The sequence below is a fragment of the Canis lupus genome, chromosome 2, assembly GCF_003254725.2.
Source record: "Canis lupus dingo isolate Sandy chromosome 2, ASM325472v2, whole genome shotgun sequence".
Classification (NCBI taxonomy): domain Eukaryota; kingdom Metazoa; phylum Chordata; class Mammalia; order Carnivora; family Canidae; genus Canis; species Canis lupus.
The window spans coordinates 36,074,719-36,095,846 of NC_064244.1; the positions used below are offsets into that span (position 1 = coordinate 36,074,719).

General features: G+C 42.7%; 1 protein-coding gene and 1 long non-coding RNA gene across 4 annotated transcripts in view; one reads left to right on the forward strand and one right to left on the reverse strand.

The window, feature by feature from the left end:
* The window catches only part of LOC125753780 (uncharacterized), a 78,016-nt gene extending 67,116 nt beyond the window's left edge, over positions 1 to 10,900 (forward strand). The window contains exon 2 of the long non-coding RNA XR_007406294.1: positions 9,709 to 10,900. This is a non-coding gene — a long non-coding RNA (uncharacterized LOC125753780). The remainder of the gene's footprint in view (positions 1 to 9,708) is intronic.
* The window catches only part of FGF1 (fibroblast growth factor 1), an 85,821-nt gene continuing 74,865 nt past the window's right edge, over positions 10,173 to 21,128 (reverse strand). For 2 of the 3 annotated variants that reach the window (XM_025445542.3, XM_025445544.3), the window contains exons 3-4: positions 17,736 to 17,839; positions 10,173 to 13,526 (exon numbers count right to left, since the gene is read on the reverse strand). In XM_025445542.3, coding sequence (XP_025301327.1) covers positions 13,332 to 13,526; positions 17,736 to 17,839 — 299 coding nt within the window. In that variant the 3' untranslated portion in view covers positions 10,173 to 13,331. The remainder of the gene's footprint in view (positions 13,527 to 17,735; positions 17,840 to 21,128) is intronic. The other variant, XM_049102137.1, reaches the window with a different exon arrangement.

A 21,128-nucleotide genomic window follows, 5' to 3' on the forward strand; every position in this document is an offset into this window, starting at 1 on the left:
GTCATCAGTTCAGGTTCTCATCCCAAAACCATACTCTTTTATTTTCAAAGATTTATTTATTTATTAGAGAAAGAGAGAGAGCACAAGCACATGCATGGTGGGGAGGGGCAGCGGGAGAGGGAGAGTGAGAATCTCAAGCAGATCAGTGCAGGGCTCTATTCCACAACCCTGAGATCATGACCTGAGCTGAAACCAGGAGTCGGACGCATAACCGACTCAGCCACCCAGCAGCCTTCAAGACCACACACTCTTACAGTAGCTTTCTGATGGGTTTTCCCCCAACAGCCAGAACTATATCAGTTTAATATAAATGTGGAGTTATGGCCTACCTATAGAATGTCTCCATTGGTTTCTTCTTGCCCAAAGATAGAGTTTAAGCTTAGTCCTGAGATAAGGAACCTTCACAAATTCCCCAAAGCTCATCTTACCAGCTTCACCTCTGGCTGGTTATGCTGCTTACCATCCTCTAAACACAACATTCTCCTCTTTCTGTGTCCTAATGTGTGCTGTCTCCTCCGACGGGAATAGTTATAGTAGCAGTCATAATTAAACACTTACCCTGTACCAAGCAGTGTTCTCTGCAGTCTGCAACCGATTAGCTCATTTCGTCCTCACCATAACCTTATTAGGGAGGTTTTAACATTCTCCCTGTGTTAGAGATGCAGAAACCACATACTGAATGGAGTTGGGTCGTTCCCAGCTTGTGCCCTCTACCTATACCTGGAAGGAAAATGACATCACACACATACACACACACACAGAGTTAACTTAGAAGAAATCATCTTTACCAATTCAGGAGAGAGAGAGAGTGTGGGAGAGGGAAGGAGGAGAAAGATAACAGTAAACAGTGTGAATGATCTCTGTGCTTCCAGAGTGAGGGGAGGCAGGGGTCTGTTGTTATCCTGCTTTTCCTGGCCTCTTGTACTGGGAGCACTTGGCTGGCTGAGTGTGATTACAAGGTTTAATTATTCTCAATGTTCATATGATATAGGCCCCCCCAAATGCATGCCATTTACTCACCGAGATATGGTATGTCCATCTCTCTGAGGGCTTTTCAGGGTTGACTTTGACCATGGGTGACTGACTATTCTTTATAAGTGGGCCCTCTCATTCCTAATCCATGAGTGAGGTGAGACTCCATGGTCCTGCTTTCCACACCCCTCTCCCCTCCCCCTCTATTTCCCCATAGTCCTGATCCCCCCCCCCCCCCCCCGCCCCACTTCCCTACCTGGTAGGCACTTGCTCATCTGTGACACAGGTCAGACATCACCTCCTCTGGCAAGCTTTCCCTGGGAAGAATTTTTCCTCCCATGTGTGCTCCTGTGGCACCCTGAACAGATTTCTTTCAGTGCTCTCTTAGGTTGCATTCTGATGGTTTGTTTATAAGCCATAACCCCAGCTAAGTGTTGGAGTCTTCCATAGAGCCCTTTTTTCTCCTCTTCCCCCGTGTCTGTTTCAATAACCTCCTCTACAGCAGAGACTCAGGAACTGTCTTCTTTGTTCGGTTGTCAGGAAGGCAGGTCTCCATGTCTTCCAGGAAAAGGAATGAAGTCAATTCAGAATTCTTATTATAAAGAATCAGGCATGTTTCTTACAGAATCGGGAGCCCCCAGAATAACCTGTTCTATTCACTTTCTGTCCTTTGGTTTCTTTGTTTTTCCCACAAGGTCACTGTTTGGCTTCAGGGCTTTAAGAAGCCACTTTATACAGGGCACTGTGGTCTGTTGAGTATTCCTCATTAGAACTGTGTAAATATGTTTGTCTTCTCTATTTTCATCCCCAGATTAAGACATCTCCACCAGCCGGCCAAATCTTCCCCCAAACCCTGAAACTGGCACCATCTCTGAAGAGTTTCCAAGTTGCCTTTCTGTTTTTTTTTTGTTGTTGTTGTTGTTTTTTGTTTTAATTTTATTTTTTTATCTTATGATAGATGTGGTTTTTGGTTATGTGATTCTTTTTAAACCACTTCATTTGTTTTTGGACTGATTAATAGCATAGCTCCCCAAACTTGGACAGAAATGTCAAATTCAGAGCCTCTGGAAGCACAGCAGTAAGAAGCTAATTAGTTCATGTTTTCCATATGAATGAGACTCAAATACACAATCACTGCTTCCTTGTTCTATCTCTCACCCTTGACTGTGCTGGCAAACCTTGCTCTTCCTTTTTGATATAAGGAGATTGGTTGGAACTAAAAGCATTTCCCTATACTCCACCTGCTGGATAGAATGAATAAAAGCCTGGGGGAAAGATCTAAATATTTAGCAAATGTAACCTCAGCCCCCAGAGTTTCAAGTCTGGAATATATTTCACAGTCCCAAGCCAGAAACATGCATGTTGATGCTGCTTATTTGTGTCCTTTGGCAGAGGGTCCAGGGAAGTGTTACAATTCAGTTGTGTGGGGGGAGGGGAGGGGAGAGAAAGAGGGAGAGAGAATGATGATGTATATATAGCTTCAGCTTGGTTATCTACAGATGTTGGAGAACGGAATCCAGCTCACTTCCCTTTTCCATCACTGGCCTCCACTTTGCCAGCTAGCCTCAGTTCATGACCTGCTCCCTATCCCTTGGTCACCACATTTGAGCCTCATTGACATTGTGTTCCTCCTGCCACAGGGCCTTAGCATATGCTGCTGCCTCTATCTGGAATATTTTCCACAGCACACACACCACTCCTTTACTTTGTTAGCTCTTACTTTTCCTTCAGATATTAGCTCACTTCCTTGGGGAAGCCCTTAAGGAAGTTAAATCCCCTTGTTATATATTCTGAGGACCTTGGATACTTCTCATTGTAAACACTTGTCACCCTTGCAGTTTTACATTTCTCTGTGTTATCCTTTGTATAAATTGCTTCCTAGAGTATGGTACACATATGGCACAAATGTTATGTGGTGTTTTTTTTTTTTAATTTTAAAGTTATATGTTTATTTTAATGCATATTAGAAAAACATGTATATACTAATAGCTTATCCTTTTGTGAACATTTTAGCCTACATTGGGCCTTAAGTAAATAAAGCTGTAAATCCACCATCTATAAGCCAGAGGAAGTAGAAGTACCAAGATCAGTCAATGGGCATATAGGTAAAAATTTTGGCAGCAATATGCAAATCCCTGAAATTTGTGAAATATGTTGATATCTTTCTCCTCACTAGAATGTAAGCTCCAGAAGAGAGCTCTTCTTTGCACCATTGTCCCTATCAGGCTTGGTGCATATCTGGGCCTTGATAAATAGTTGTTGAAAGACTTGACAAGTGATTAAATGAATAATATAATGACTCAACAGGTGCTCCTCCTAAGTGACATCAGGCTAGCTGTAGGTTAGATAATACGAAAGAAGGTTGAGATAAATAAAATAAGATTTTATTTATTTATGAGAGAGAGAAAGAGAGAGAGAGAATGAGATATGGGGAGGAAGAGGGAGAAGCAGGGAGTTTCTGAGCAGAGAGCTTGACATGGAGCTTTCCCAGGACCCCAGGATCATGACCTGAGCCCAAGGCGGACACTTAACCAACTGAGCCACCTAGGTGCCCTAAAGGTTGAGATTTTTCTTGAGGATCCTCCATATGGATTGCGCACAATGGACATAGATTGGAACTTTGTAGACTTAGAACGTTCAGCTTCAGATGCCCAAGGACTTTGTCAAGTCACAGGGCTATAGGGGACCTTGGCAGGTATTCTACTTAGAATAGTGCCTCTAATATCCTGGGCAAATGTTACAGGCTAGGTTCCCGAAGAAGCAGACTGTGAGGTGAAGATTAGCCTACTGGAAGTTTATTAGGGATTTGGGGATCAACACCTGTGGGAGGAAAGGGAGCAGGATAGAGCAGAAGAAGTGAGGCAGTCTCAGTAGAGGCCTCAGCCAATGTTATATGAAGTTCTGAAGCTGAAATGATCCTTTAGAGCTATCTGGAGCTGAAGCAAAGGAGCAGGGAAGTTATGCCCCTATGCAGACTGCCTCAGAGGGACATGCCCTTTGGCAAGGCAGCTCTCTTCATCTAGGCCATCCCAGAAGGGTGCTGATGGCTTCATCTCTGGAGGGGGGCATGGGTGATGTTCAGAGTCTACACAGGTGTCCATCCAGTTTCTGTATGAACATCTCCAGGAGTGGCAGGTATCAGCTGCCAAATGTGGTTGTGCTTCAACCATGGTTGGAATGGCTGTAGTTGTTATAAGGTTGGGTTTTTTTTCTTTCTTTATGCTGAGCCCAAACCCCTTCCTTGCCAAGTTCCAAATACCTATACTCATTTTGGCTACCAGTGCAAGAAAACCAAAATAACTCTTCAACTATCTGAAGAGAACCAAGAGGGGATCCCTGGATGGCTCAGCGGTTTAGGGCCTGCCTTTGGCCCAGGGCGCGTTCCTGGAGTCCTGGGATCGAGTCCGTCAGGCTTCCGGCATGGAGCCTGCTTCTCCCTCTGCCTGTGTCTCTGCCTCTCTCTCTCTCTCTCTCTATGTCTATCATAAATAAATAAATAAATCTTTAAAAAAAATGAAGAGAACCAAGACATCTCATTTTTAGTCTCTTAACCAAAAACACATAGTTTCTTCGGTTCTGTTTTTGTACATGTTTTTCTGGCCCCTTACTATGCCTCTGTTATCTTCTGCATAACTTTTTTTCTTTAATTTGTAAAATTTCATTTAAGATGTGCCATATGAAAGTAAGCTTGGAGTTGATCTAGACTTTTATCTTTTTTAAAGATTTTATTTATTTGAAAGAGAGCGACAGAGACAGAGAGCATAGGGGGAGGAACAGAGGAAGGACAAGCAGACTCCATGCTCCATGTAGAGCCCATCATGGGGCTCAATCTCACCACCCTGAGATCATGACCCGAGCCAAAATCAAAAGAGTCTGATGCTCAACTGACTGAGCTACCCAGGTTCCCCTCTTTTTAAATTTTTAAATTATTTTTTAAAAAATATTTTATTTATTTATTTGAGAGAGAGTGAGGGAGCGAGAGAACCCAAGTGAAGTGAGGAGGCAGAGGGAGAAGCAGACTCCCCATTAAACAGGGAGCCTGATGTGGAGCTCTATCCCAGGACCCTAAGATCATGACCAGAGATGAATAAAGTTAGACATTTAACTGACTGAGCCACCTAGGCACCCCCACTTACATCTTTTTCAAATGAATTGATAGAAAGCAAGATCTTTCTAAATGTGGGCTCATGAAAACAGTTACTGGGAACCTGAATGGAGAATGTAAAAGATCATTTTTAGCCCTATCTTATTATAATATGTATAATTATTATAAAATAATTACAAACATTTATTCAATCCTTTTTGTATACCAATTATTGTGTTAAAAGTACTTGCTTGCCTCCTTCTCATTTGATCCTGTCACCAAGCCTGTGAAGTTGATACTATATGGATCCTGATTTTATGGAGGAAGGCTTGGAGGACAGCTTGCTCTAAATTACAAAGTTAGTAAATGGAGGAGCCAGGATTCCAACTCTGCTGGTTTGACTCCAGAGCTAGCTTCTTCTCTATGTGTATATTACACTGATTAAGGTTGTTTTAAAAAAGCAAATAACTGGGACACCTTAGTGGCTGAGTTGGTTAAGCTCTGCCTTTAGCTTGGGTTGTGATCCCGGGGTCCTGGGTTCAAAGCCCACATCAGGCTCTCTGCTTGGCGGGGAGTCTGCTTCTCCCTCTCACTCTGCCCCTCCCACTCACCTGTGCTCTGTCTTTCAAATAAATAAAGAAAATCTAAAATAAAATAAGATAAAATAGCAAATGACTTTATTTCACTGAAAAAATAAAATAAAATAGCAAATAATACTCTAAAGAAAGTACCTTGAATGTACATGATGGTCTTAGGAGAAGCTCAGAGGGCTTCGAAAGCAGTGGTTTTTAAAGGGAGTAAACCAAAAAAGTTGATGCCTTCATCTAGGGACTGTCTCCATTCACTATGACAATAAGCTTTTTAAAGGCAAGGACCACATTTATTCATCTCTAATGCTTTGTCTAGTAGAGTATCTAAATCATGATATTGTCACTTGTCAATTTATTGCCTATCTGCTCCAAATCCTTTTTCTTTGCCTCCTTTTGCATTCAGCTGAAAACATTTCTCCTTTGCCCGCTGATGCAGCTTAGGATTGTCAGCAGAGGGCACTGGAGGGACACTTCAAGGGGAAGGGGCTTGTCTTTGGGGTTCTTGTACTTTTCTTCTTGCTCCCATGGCACGATGGCGGGTGGGCAGCTTCCTGCGTGAGACTTGCTGGTGCACAACCTCCAGCGAGTCACACTGACTCCAAGGCAGGCTGTTTCCAGAGAGGTTCTCTAGCCCCGAAATGCCAAAGTCCTTGGGCCACGGCCATCTCTTTGCCAGTGAAGTCTCAATCTCATCTGTGAGTGAAGGCCCTCTCTCAAGTTTCTTCCTTCCTTAATTACTTCCCTGAACCTTGGGATAGAAGCTGCTCCCTACATCTGCTATTCCAGTATTGCTTAGAGATCTCTTTACCCTCTTAGTAGTTAATCCCTTTTTATTAGTTAATAATTCTTTCCATTAAAATCTCCCTGTTCAAATTATTGGTGTGGTCTCAGTTTCCTAATCGGACCCTCAAGAACACAAGGCTAAATACTCCAACAATGACCACTGAATGAATGAATGAGGGAGGGAGTTGAAGGGAAATGGCTCATTTTCAGCTTATTCTTACTGTTGATTCTTGAGGACTCAATGGTATGGGGTAGCCCTCTGCCCTGTCAAACTCTTACCAAATGTTCAAGTTGTTTGAGAGTTACCTTAGTTCCAAGCAGTCTATAAAACCCACCTCTCTTCTTCTCTTCAGTTGAATATTCTATGACAGATTCCAGTAGCACCATGAATAAGGAAATAAGTTTCTCTCTCATACTTCCCCTCTGCACACCTGCCCTGGATTTACAATTTTATCCTGTATTATCAGAAATAATCCGGCCAGTCCTAAAATCTGCACCATTTCCCAGGTCAGACTCGGGGCTCCTAATGCAGATGTTGTATTTTGAGAAAGTCATAGATCTCAATGTTCGTATCTCCAGGAAACTACTGAACTCTCTACACAGTTGACACCGCAGACTACAAACAGTCCTGTTTTTACAATCCAAACAAAACAAGTTAGCATATTAAGATATCCCTGTAACTTACTTTGGAGAAGAAAGTTCTGGGCCAGGGCATATTCATAAAATAATCTGTCCTCTTGCTCTTATGTATTTTGGGATAAGACTGAAAAAAATAATTTATCTGAAGGCAGAAAAATATGAAATACAAAAATCACAGTGATGTGCGTCTCTGTGACGACTTGCACAAATTGCCTGTCTACACCTCCATCCCCAAACACTGCCACCAAGTGAACCAAATCCTGAAATTGAACACACTTCCAAACAAGGAGTGCCCAACCCTTCATTAAGGCTGACAGAGGAGCACATCAAGGACATGGTGAGGTTTTGCTTGTTTATGTAATAAAATAGACACCAATATTTAGCTACTAAATGTGTAAATGTAGCCTGTGTGACAGTGGGTAGCTCAGAGGGAAGGAAGCAATTAGGAAATACCTCCTTCCCACATCACACACATTCTCAGACCCATCAGAAGACCCCAAAACTAGGTCCTACAATACATGTGTTTTATAAAGCAAACCCACCCTCCAGCTTCAGGCTGTGCTTGACCTGGTTTCTCTTTTTAATTTTATAACTAGGATGGAAAGCTAACAGTGTAGTATGTCATGGTCAATATGTCAACCACAGAGTGGGTACAGTGTTACAGAAAGATCCCAATAGTCATTTAGTACATTTCCTTGTAACTTGAGAGAATGTCAGATGAATCACTGGGGGGGTCCCAAGTATCCTATGTCAGATCCCCACATCTCAGGCTCTGAATTCTCTGACTGGGTTTTAGAGTAAATTTTATGTATAATAGCAAGGGAGTTTCTTTCTGTGGGTAGAGGGCAGGTTTAAGGAGTGGAGTAGGAAGAAGGGAGTGCGCTAATTTTCATGAGCCATTACTTGAATTTTAACAGTTGCCCAACAAATGCCTAGTGATTTTGAAATGGAGAAGTTACAAGTTCCACTGCTAGGTCAGGCTTGAGTGTTTATATGTTGCACTACTGCTTCTACAGATAATTTTTGTTAATCTGTGCAAGGGCAGTTGAAGACACATCTTTGTTGACATGTCACTATTATCATACTCCTTCATATAATGGTGACCCAAGGGTTCTTAGGGCTAGGATTTCCCTCCCCTCCCCACCCCATGGCAGCTGGGACATCACTCAGATAAATATGGAAGGCAGCAACTTCAGTTAGAATTTTCTGTTTTGCTGTCAAGTTCACCCATAAGAGGCCAATTCTCAGCCAGCCCTCTCAAACATTTAGGTCATTGAGTTACTTTTTTTAGTTGTTCAACAAAGATGAAAATTTTCAAGTCCCTATATAAGATGCATTCTAGTAGCAATGGTGTTTATCTTGTCACTGAGTTATGGATGGTAAACTCTTCTGTTAGGTAGGTAAGAGAATAATTGTAAGAAAGTGATGGGGGCTGGGAAGGATGCTCAGAAATTCTGGGTGTCTAGCCTTTTCTTGGCTCAGTTTCCTTTTCATGTCTTGTTTAGAAATGGTTATGAATTAAGAATGTGGGGACAGAGGAGTAAGAGGAAGGAATGAAGTGAAGACTGTGCAAGTTAGGGAAGGAATGCCCGCAAGCCCCACAGTGATGAGAATTCCAAAGGAGGGGAGGGGGCCCAAGTCCTCAGGGCTCTGCCAGCAGAAATCTGCTAAAAGCATTGGAGGCATTGCAGGCAGCAGTGGGTGCCTGTGGGATCTGCATCGGTACATTCATTTTGTATGATTAGTAGCAAACCAACTAAAAGAATCCACCAAGCCCTCAGAACAGATGGTTCCTGGGTAACAGGATGTCCCCTTGTCTTTGAACAAACAGTGTCTTTGAAAACACTAAAGTCATAATACAGGATCCTAATTGGGTCTCGTCATCTTCGGGAAGAACACCAGTTCTTTGAGCCAGTGTTTTTTAAAAAAACTGTGGTTGTAACCCATTAATGTTGTGACCCAATTTAATGGATCTTTGACCAGCATTTTTTAGTGGAAAGTAATGGAAAAAATGCATCTCATATGTATAGTTTCCTGACATTTGTGTATACAAAAGGGTGTATGTGCTAGGTTGTGATGGGAAATGTTCTTACTGTGAATCAAGCTCTAAAAAGTAGGAAAATATTGAGTTTAGGTGACTTTAAAAGGAAAAGGACCAATGATTGTGGCAGGTAATTGATTGAGTGGACAAACACTGCCTAACCATTATTAATAGGTACATGTGCTTGTGGACTGTATGTGTGTGAGCGCCTGTGTAAGGGTGTGTGTATAAATGTGAGTGTTTGTGTGTGTGATCTGATTCTGCTGTGAGGTCTAGGCAACAGTATGCTTTCTCCTAAGAATAAGAAGCCTAAGATTGAGGGGCACCGGGGTGGCAGTCGGTTAAGCATCTGACTTCAGCTCAGGTCATGATCTTGGGGTCCTAGGATCGAGCCCCCTTGTCGGGCTCCCTGCTCAGCAGGGATTCTGCTTGTTTCGCTCCTTCTCCCTCTGCCCTTCCCCCTGTTCGTGTTCTGTCTCTCTCTCAAAGAAATAAATAAAATAATAAAAAAAGAAGTCCTAAGATTGATAAGTTTATTTAAGGATATATTGCTTAGTATGATAATGATTTCAGAAAATCTTTTTTTTTTTTTATTCCAGAAAATCTGATGGGCAAACCTGTTATCCTTCATTAAAGCACTTGAGATGCAAGAGATGTGCCTTTTGCCATTGACTTAAAGTTGTAAGTCTTTAATTTTTTTTCCCAGTCACAGTATGTTTGCCTAAGCACAAGCTGGTCAACTGTACAATAGTAGCATAAATTTTCATAATTTATACTATGGAGAAAAAGTGTCAATTGAGTTAGTTATGGTACTTGGCTCTATCAGGGGGCAAATCCCCTGAATATAGTTCTCTGATGGATACCTAGAAAAACACTAATATTGCCTTAGGTTTCCAAACAAAATGAAAAATGTTTCTACCTTTGCTCTTCCTGTCAGCCTGTAAGGTCTCTTATCTGGTGACAAGTTATGTCTAGAAGGCAAAGCAAGTCTAGCTGACAGGTACCAGGGGAAGAACTTCTGTAGGAAGATGAGACCTGTGATGTTCTGAAACTCAGAGACACATTATCACCTTTTAGTGGAACATTTATTAATACTTGTCAGGTGCCGAGAGAGAGAGAGAGAGAGAGAGAGAGAGAGATGTAAAATGACAAATGTCTTCTTCATCAGAGGTCAGCTTCGCAGCCTGTGGGCTCAGTGGGTTTAAGCAGTATGTTCCATGAGGCTGAGGAGTTGGGCTCCGTCACCTCTGACGCAAAGCAAGGACCTTGATCTTCAGTAATGCTTGATGCTCTAGTCAGTTTTTGATAAGTACATACTGTTGGCTAGAGGAGGCTCTGATTGTCATCCCTTCCAAACTCCATCCCTTCCAAACAGATCACCACCACCTCCATCTCCACATTGAAAACAGTCAAAAGCATAAATGCGCCTGGTGCTTTGTACAGAATGTCAGGCAATTCTTAACAGTTGGCCCAAAAATGAATCCAAATGAGAGGCGTGTGACAAGCAGATGGCTACATGGCTTACTCAGGGAAGAGAGAACGCAACAGGAATGCTCTATGTTTAGGGAACTAGAGCATGTTCAGAATGGAGGGGCATCTGCCAACTACTCCCTTCGTATGAGATCCAACAGACTCTTTTCCCAATCTGAAAGTGGTCCCCCTGAAGCTGACATGGTTCCAAGGTAGAAAATATTAGGTTTCCGTTGCCATGTCCTCTGACACTTTGATCGGGGTTTATCTTACACTGGGTATCACTAATTCTTCCAGAACCTGGGTTTCTGGGACTTGCTGTTCATTTAGCAGCAACCTACAGTCTCCGTATTTATTTGACTGAAATAAATGAATCCACAGCTTTTTTCATCATAAATATAATGCCCTGGGAGAGAATACAGCAGCAAACCAGACAGACAAGGTTTCCAGGGGCCCCAGTACCCAGGACAGTGCCCAGCACACAGTAGGCACTGAATAAATATTCACCGAATGAATGAAGGCATGAATAATGACTGGGCAGAGGTTGTGGAGGCCACAATAGCGTTTCTTCTAACTGCGTTGAGTCTCTGAAACCACCGACTTCCGTCTCATCTGTTAGCAACATTTAATTTTTTCTTGGCCAGTGTTATATTTGAATTTGATTCATACACTAAAAATTATGGACCATTATAAATATCTTAGATTTCCTCTCTGGGTACCCTTTTCTGGCCAAATCTTCAGAGTAAAGAGATGTTAAACTGCACGGCACTATCCCCAACTTGCCTGTAAGGATTTACTAAAATAAAATAGAATTATCTTATCCAACCTACAAAAACAAAAAGTTCTGAAATCGTTTTTCTGTACAAATGTAGAATGATATTATTAACCATAGTATTAACTTGGTTCAGTTCCTCAATTATACTGTTGCCTTGAACTTTCACAAATTTTTTCTTCCATCATAAACATGACAATTCAGTTAGTAAGGAATTATTTTTCCATTAGCAATGTCAGTTCCTTATAACATGAGCTAATATTCTCAACAGTTTTTATCCACAGTTATCATATCTTTGCTTAAGAGTCCCTACTTTCAAAGGAAAATCTGTAATAGCACAATGGAAAATGAAGTACAATCTTTGTATAGGTAAATGTAGTGTAAGTAGTGGATAATTGAAGAGCTTATACATCATATCCTATTATTATTCTCAGTGGCTGAATGCTAATCAGTTAACTGCCTTTAAGCTACATATTTTTCAATGCAATTAAAACATACAGTCTCACCATAGATGTAAATGGCTTATTAAAGGCCTTTATATGGCAATAGTATCATAGGTCAGAGATGAATGGTGTTTCTCATTTGCTAGCCACTTGGGTCAAGTTTACTTTAAGCAGGAAGCATATTTATACAAGTAATCGTAACACAAATGGCCTCTTGAGAAAAGCTGTTTGTGAGGGTTTAACATTTTTGAAGTATGCTTTTGTATATCTTCTGAATGGGTATTTTAGAGGCACTGCGCCAAAGTGCCTTAAAACCATGTTCCTTCACCTCAGCGTCATTGCTGCTGATGCTCCCTGGATGCTCATGAAGACGAATGGTGTGTACATTTTTAAGGGTGAGGTGAGAGAGGATCAGGGGCTTGAGCCACCTTCCTTGGAACAGCATTCTTTAGGACTTTGCTACTTAAAGCATGGAGAGGGGAGGGCACCAGCCCCTCAGCCTCCCTCCCCCCAGCATGTAGAAATACACAAATTGCACCCTAGACCCACCAAACTGGCATCTACACTCGAACCCAATCTGCTTGTGATTTGTAAGCACCACTTGGGACTCTAGAGCCTCTGTTTTCTGGGGACCTGCCACAAGTTGTGTCCCTTTCTCTTTCCTCCTCACTTCTGGGATCTACCTCTTTCGAAGAAAGCATCCCCTCAGCCCATGTTTCCTTTCTTTCTCAGCACTCCCACACCCCAGACTCAAATGAATTTACCAGCATCTGATGTTTTTGCTTTTATCAAGAGAACACTTCCCATGCTGTCCATCTGACATCTTCCTGAAGCTTCCTGCTGCCGAATAATTTTGGGAAATTCAAGACATGGTAAGGACTTCCAAAGCTAGGCATTTACTCTGCTTTCCTGAGGCTAGGATTCCCATCCTTTGTTTATTCTGCATGGAAAGCCCATCCTTCTAAGCTGACCACCAGAACCCAATCTCCCCTTGCCATTTTAGTCTCTTCTGTTCTTGGAGAGGGGGTGGATTTCTTCATCCCAGTTTCTACTCATGGAACACAACCTTCCCCTAACCTAGCCGTAAGCTTCTCTGCTAATATACGTGGGGGTATTGAAAGGACGAGAGGGCATCATGCCAGATGTTTGGGGGAAATCAGAGTTTACTCAGTAGAAGGAATTGTATGCAGTTACTAATGACCCACGTGGCAGCCCCCTGAACACATTTCATTTGGCCACACCTTTGCATTGAGAGGCTGAGCCTACAGCAGGTGCCTGTAGGCAACTGGACATCCACACACCCAGACTGACCAGCCAGTTGGCCCCTAGAAGCAACTTGATCCCTCTGTTCCAAACTGTGCTGGGGTAAAGGGCTCTGCAGAAGAGTGAACTGGGCATTTAGAAGCGCGTTGCTTACATATTCAGGCTCTGTGGGCCAGGGGTTAGTGCAGCCATTGGTCAAGGGAATAATCTGGGGTCAACTGGGTGAGGACCGCTCAGCCTCCTCTGGAGTGGTCGGCACCCAGAAGAGATTTCTTTAATCAGAGGACACTGGCAGGGGGAGAAACAAAATTGCTTTTTGACCATAGTGAGTCCGAGGACCGCGTTTGCAGCTTCCATTCTTCTTGAGACCAACAAACCAATTTTTTTCTGCATGCTTCTTGGATGTGTAGGTGTTGTAATGGTTTTCCTCCAGCCTTTCCAGGAACAAACATTCCTCATTCGGTGTCTGCTAAAAAGATAAGACCAAAACAGAGTAGACTTCTTAGTGATTGGTTTTCAATGAGGTTTCTCTGTTTACTAGCCATGCACCCTTGGGTGAGTTTACTGAGGCTCTTTGTGCTTTAGTTTCTTTCTTTTTTTTTTCTTTTTTTTTCAGGAAAATTGAGATGATACTGGAACCTATCTCAGAGAGCAATGGTTAATGGTAATGATTTAGAATAGGATGGGTCTGCACATAATGAGCCTTCAAAATTCATTTGCTGTTTTTGTCAGCATCCCTTCCATGCTGTCTTCAGGATCCTGGAATTTCCCACTGGGGAAATCCTGAATGACCATAAGCATGTTAAGAGCAGGGCTGGGCCTTTTGTCTCTGTAAAGGCCTGGCACAGGGACATGCCCCCGAAAAAAAGCCAAAATAGGTAAAACCAGACTGTGATGTGGTGGGGATTTTTAAGTTTGGACTTGAAGAATAAATGAAAGCCTACTAATGTTATTTTCTGTCCTGGTGATTTTCACTAACAATATCAGGATTTTTACCTGATTTAGCATTGTTGGGATCATAAACACTTGCACAAAACATGTCCTAAGCATGAAACATATCCTGGAATTTAAAGTTTTTGAAAAGTGAAAATAGCTTTATTCTTTACTATGTATAAAAAACTACTTACAGAAAGATTTGTACTTTTTAAAAAATCACAACTTTACTTTATAAAAAAAGAAAGAAAAAATTAAAAAACCACCCCAAATCCACCCACCCAGATATAGGGAACTGTCAACAGTCAATGAACATACTCTCTCACATCTTTATGTATGTACAAATGGAGAGACATAGATATGTCCATATGGATATAGGCTGATGAGGTTATCAAAATGGCATGCTATATCTGCTTTTAAAAAATGGGAAATAAACCTATGAAAACATTCAATATCAAAAGAAAATGCAAATCAAAAACAATTTAACATGTTGGCTGTGATATTTGCAAAGAATAAAAAAATTTGCAATACTTAGTATTGTGAGAACATAGGAAATAGGGACTTTCATGCACTGTTGGTGAGATAAATTGGTGGCAATTTTCTGAGGGTAGTTTGGCAATATGTATTATTTTTGACCCAGCAGTGTCATTTGTAGGAATTGAGCCTTAGGAAGTAGTTGAGCAAGTGTAAAACAGTATTTTCAAAGATGATCTTTGAAGTGCTGGATATAATGGAAACACATTGGAAGCAACCTCAATCTTCATGGAAAGGTGATTGGTTAAGTGGATAGGGTACACCCAGACAGTGGAATCCAGTGCGGTTGCAAATTTATTAAGCTGGAGAGATCACTACAACATCGTAAATAGTGCAGTTACTTTAAAAATATCTACCCACAATTACTGTTTTACCTGGAGTTCATCGATTAGAAAGTGGGAAGAACCCCAGGCATTTGAACTTTCTATGCATCAAGATTTTAGAATACATTTATTATATTTAATTTAATATATTATTACATATAAAACCCTTATGCTGTATATTGACTTTGCTCCAGTTCCAAATCCTGTGATCTCAATATTTCTTCCCCCACAGTGGTAGATGATGCCCTTTCTGGTGGTTTCCAGTCTTATTGCTTGTTATTCTTTATCCATGGGCATGTTTGTGATTTTGACTGTAAGCCTCCCTTAGGGAAGAGGTGGAAACTTGTTGGCCTTGTGTCTACTCTCCCAAACACAGAGTCTTGCACATGACAGGTGCTCTGCAGAGAGATGATGAGTTTAACTTGACTCTTGAGAACATGGAAAGCAGTCAGTAAAGTTCCTTCTGATTAGGAAGAAGCCATGTAACTGGAAGTTTCCTGCTTCTTATTCACCTGTTGTCTAGTGCAATGACCACTCAGTGAGACACTATGGATCTTTTTAGAATAAGATGGGACATCAGTGTACTATTTAATTGGGTGACTCTGCTGTCTCTAAAGGAACTTATCCAGATGTTAGTTTTTGATGCACATTGTTGAGTGTGGGAGGAGGTAGGCAGTGTTGGACCTGTGTGGGTTGCCCACTCCCCTGTAGGGAGGGTACCCCATGACGCCCCTCAGTGGGCGTCAGGCCTGCGTTCTGTGATGAAGCTGAGGACAGCCATGTCCCTCACCTGATGTCTCTGTTACACTAGAGCAGTTGACACACACAGAACAGCTGAGTCACAGGCTGAGTCAGCAGGCTGAATTGGAGGAGTGCCGTCTGTCCCTCAACGAGGATTTGTCAGTAGTTGTTATGCACTTGGTACAGAGCCAGGGGCCTGGAGATCAACTGTTGATTCATGACTCTTTTAAAAATTTTTCTCTTTTTTTATCTTTAGCACACTTTTTCCCCAACTGTATGGGTCACATATGGCTACTATAGGAAATTTGGATCATACAGGCATTCACATATTATAAAATCAGCCCCTTACCATCCCTAGAGATAAATATATTAAATATGTTTTGATATATAGCCTTTCAAACTTATTTTTTAAAATAATATGTCCTTTCCACAGATATAAAATTTGTATCTGGGGAGATTAATCCCTAAAACTGGTTAAGAGTGTGAGCTGAGCTCTGGGATATTTTAGAACTTGTCATTAGTGGAGAAATATATAGATTATTAGGCATAATATATTAAGATTACCCTCTGAATATTTCAGGTGAAGTACGGTGATGGCCAAGACTACAGTGGGAGCCTAGAGGAAATTGGATTTGAGGGTTCTCCCTCAATATTTTTAGGCAAATAAAAGAAGATTGCATTACATATCAAAACTGATTTAAAAGAAGGAAAACCCATAAACCGTAAACATAAAGTAGGAAATAATGAGGATAAAGGATTTATACACTTATTATTTGTCTTATAGCTCTCATTGTTGGAGCATCTCCCATGTGTCAGAAACATTGGTGGATGGGTTCTGTGCATTGTCTCTCTGATCCCTTGTAACTCTTGTATGTGGTAGTCACTATCCATTACTATCCTTATTTTAAACAAGGCTCAGAGGAGGCAAGTAACTTGCCAAAGTTGCAGTGAATTGAGATTCAGTTTTGAGTCAGATTCAGTGATTGATTGGTTGATTGATTTTTATTACCAACTGGAAGAACCACCTTAAAAAAATCTACTTCCTATGTAGCAGTCACTGCCTAGCTCCAACTCCTTTGAAGTTGTCCCATTTGATCCACATTTCAGGGAACAGCCATAGGAGACTGCTCATTACTGACACTCATCTCCTGACCCCTAGCAGGTGACATGAAAAATCAAAATTGTGTTCACATCCTGAGGCCTGACTGAAGTTACAGCTTCAAGAGACAGTCTTCTGTGCTCATTGCCCCTTGGCAATTTGATGTAAGTCAAAGGGAGCTTGAGACCAAAGTCCCCTCCTGGCTGCCTTTTTTGTAGACATCTTCATAAAAGGAAAGAAAGGCATTTGGCCAAGCTTCAATGATCATTTTGATAGGATATAAAGAAAGGATCATTGAAATTCAGAAATAATTTCAGAACTTGGGTCCATTGGCTTTAGTTCTCTTTCCATTTTAATCTTTTACTAGAGATACAACGAGGGGCAAAATCACATTGTCGGTCTCTCTTTTCTCAGGAAGATCAATATATGCTGAGTCAAACCTGTGTAAAGCATTAACCAGGGGAGGGATGGAGCAGAATATGTGGAGGGTTTTTAGCTACTGAATAAACTCACACTGTGCTTCTCAAGGACAGGGATGTAGCTCGTTCATCTTCACCTTCCCTACAGCACTTAGACACAGGAGGCCCATGATAATGGTCATTGGATGACATGGGACATGCTAGACCTAGGCTCTATAATTTTTGCCAAAAGCATAGAGAACACAATAATGTCATGTGGTGGTGCTCATGGTGCTCATGAGCTCATGGTGCTCATGGTGGTGCTCTTTTCATTTCAAAAGAAATATTTTTGGAATGAATGAATGAAGTGGGAATAGGTATCCTGCAATGATTGACTGATGAGTTACTAAAATCTCAATCAATGTCTCCTCTGTGTCTAGGTGATAGTTCGAGTATTTTGAGAGACTATCACAAGAAACTCTTTCATGCCTGAACCTAAAATAAGGCAAGGTGGAGGGTGGGAATCCTGCTGGAAAAAATAACAAACAGAGACTAATTGTTGCTTTATAGTTTGCATTACTCAACGTAACACGATTTCTGGAAACCTCAAACTTTGGCCATGTCTGGAAGCATGTTGGCCTCATACTTACTGAGCCGTACAGAAGCCCATCGGTGTCCATGGCCAAGTACTGGCCAGTCTCGGTGCTCTTTATATACACCTCCCCCACGCTTTCCGCGCTGAGCTGCAGCTGAACTGAAACAAAAATAACACGGGCAAAAGTAAATAAACACTGAACGTTTGTCGATAGGGCCTGGCGGCCAGGACAGTCAGCCATGGAAAATTCTGCTCATTCGTTTGTCCGTGCCCTCAAGGATGAGCCTCAAATTAATCAAAACATAGAAATACAGTTCCTTTTTCTTTGCCCTCCAAAGAAAGCTGTCCTTTGGGAATTAGGTTCCTGAGAGGAGGAGAGATGCTGGTGGGTGTGCTCACCATCCCCCTGCGTGTTGCAGGATGACCCCTTGTGCTCTTCCTCTGTCTCTGTCCCCTCCTGGCCGATGGAGGTCACCACATTTGCCTTCCTTGGGGCTGGAGCATGGGCAGCTGGCCAGCCTGGGTGTGTTTGATTTAATTATCAACCTGCTTGGGCCAGGGTATGGGGGGGTGGAGTATTCAGGGCCCCTGCCTGTGAGGCGTGGGAGCTTCTCAAGGGGCAGATGGTTATTTTTAAAAATCTGATAGCTTTCTTTTTCCCAGACAGAGAGGTTCCCAGGAAGTTGGGTTGGTTGGTGCCTCTGTAACTCAGGGAACTCTCCCACAATGAAGTTCGGTCAGCTGCCAGCCTCCGCGGCAGCCCAGCTGGCATAGAGGCAGTGGGGAACCCCAGCTTCTAATTGGGAAGACAAAGCAGTTGCCCGGAGATGCAGGGATGGGAACACTGGTTCTCACCCTGGGGTGATTCCGTTCACCGGGAGACATCGGACCGTGTCTGGAGGCATTTTGGGTTGTGCTGGCTGCAGCAAGGGTAGTGGTCCTGGCATTTGGTACGCAGAGGCCAGGGATGCTGTGCCACATTCTTCAGTGCTCAGGGCGACCCCACAACAAGGAACTATTCAGCTCAGAAGGTCAGTAGTGTTGAAGTTGGGAAATTCTGAGATTGAGAGCAAGGATTTAAGTTCCTCTGAGTTGAACTCCCCCTTTACACTGATTAATACCCCTAAGGAGCCTTGCTCACTGCTGGACCACTAGCTGGATTATGACACCCACTCAATGATTCTGCATTTGTTCATTCTCCCCCTGGTGGCTCTGGAGAGAGGTCCTTTGATGGCTCACAGTTGAGAAGCAAAATTTAACTCTGGACTCTCTGGACAATTTCTTTGCTCACCAGACTGTCACAGCCATTGTTATTACTAGGGGTAGAAACTCTAAGTGAGGACTAGTGAGCACCCCATTCTCTGGGAGGACGAGCTGACCTCCTGAAGGGTTAGCCTAGTCAGAGGCCGAGGGACAGCATGGGCTGGAAGGAACGCCAGGCTTCGGTTGGCAGCTGGAGACCTTTCATCGCCTTTTCCTTGTTTTCATGTTTTATTTCTTTGAATAAGAAATACATTCACAGATTTTGAACTCGGAAACCATAGAAGAGGAGATGTGAAGAGTTTCTCTTCTGTTGCCTCTGTCTCCCAGCCGCCCATGTGTAATAGCAGGGGTACAGTGGTAAACAGGATAGATGAGACCCCTGTCCTTCCTCCCAGGGCACATTCTCCAGGGATCAGGAGAGACCGAGACGAACACATAAACCCCTCCTACATATATTTTGCGTATCTCCTTCTAGAGAGACTTTATGCACATCTGGGCAAATCCATTTTATCCTTCCTGCCTTTTTTTTTTTTTTTTTTTTTACATAAATGGTATGATACACACACAACTGTGTACCTTGTTTTGTTTTGTTTGCTTACTTAACAACTAACTGGAGATCTTGCCAGTTCAGTACTGAAGGAGTTAACCTCATTCTTTCTGTCAGCTGCACCATGTTCTCCTACGTGGCTATACCATCATCTTAACCGCTTCCTTATTAATATGGACATATTTTCTTATTTCCCTCTGTTTTCCTTATCTTCTGATTCATCCTAAGAGTGATACATCGTTACTCACCCTTACCAAAGATGCACGTCTCTTATTCTTGGGAGTGTTTGCTACAGAGACTCAGGTCTCCTCTAGCTCCCTGTGGTCACAGGCGTTTATCTAATTCACAGGAAGGAAAGCAGAAGCCACTGACCTCCTTTCCCACGGGTCTTCTTGACTTGGGTTAGTCCGAGAGGGGAGTCATGAGACAACAAGCCAGGAGGCCTCCCTCATGATCTGGGCCTCCCCGCTAGCCTCACACCACACGACTTGCTCGCTCATCACGCACCCTGCCCCACCCATTTAACATCCCCTACACGTCTAGCTCTTTCCCACCTCAGGATTCTTGCATGCGCTTCACGCTTTGTCTGTGCATTCTTCCCCCTGATACGATCAAAGGCATCCTTCTCCTCCTCCAGGCGCCAGCCTAAATGCCCCCTCCTCAGAGAGGCCTTCCCCACCCCAGTCCCCTACTGCTGTCCATACACACCGTGCCCCTGCCAATGCCACCTTAGATCGCATATCGTCATCTTTCTCAGGCCTTGGTTTCCTTTGTGGCAGTTTATACAGCACACAGTTGTTTTTGTCACTTTGGCTTTTGCTTGTTGATTTCTGCCTCCTTGGGAGAAGGTACACTTGGGAGACACAGCAGGGACCTTCTCTGTCCTGTCGCCCATGGGTCTACAGCACCTCACACAGTGCTTAACCCTCCAGTTCAGCCAAGATATATTTGTTGAATGGATGATGCTAGGCTAACATTTGCAGAGAGGATTCCGCTGTCCATCATCAGTAAGCTGTGTACTTTGAATTACCTTTCCGGTAATGCTTTGTGGGGTGAAGTAAGAAGGACCAAGTTGAGAGCTTTACAGGATCTCCCACCAGCCAGTGGGGTGACCTCGGAGAGGCTCCTTAACCTCGAGCCCACAGACTCTTTCTCAGTAACATGGGAAGGCTTTGGATTCAGTCTCTATTGTTTTCCCCAGCTCTGACAGTCTATGAAGCAAGTCAATACCTTCCATAGCAATGCTGCACAACAGAATCTTGTTTGGCTGTAAAAAGGAATGGAGTCCTATTATGTGCTACAGCATGGATGAGCCTTGAAAACATGTTAAGCGAAAGAAACCAGTCACAAAGGACCACATATTTTATGGTTCTATTGAAATGAAATGTCCAGAATGGACAGACCCAGAGAGGCAGGACATGGATTTGTGGTAGCCAGGGGCTGAGGAGGACGGTGGGGAGAGCAAAGGGGAATTATGGTTGAGAGGTACAGGGTTTCTTTAGCAGTTGATGAATGTTCTTAAATTGATTGTGGAGATAGTCACAACTCTGTGAATATAAAAACCGTTGACTTGTACACCATAAGTGGGTCAATTCTATGGTACGTGAATAAAATCTCAATAATTTTTTTTCTTTTTTT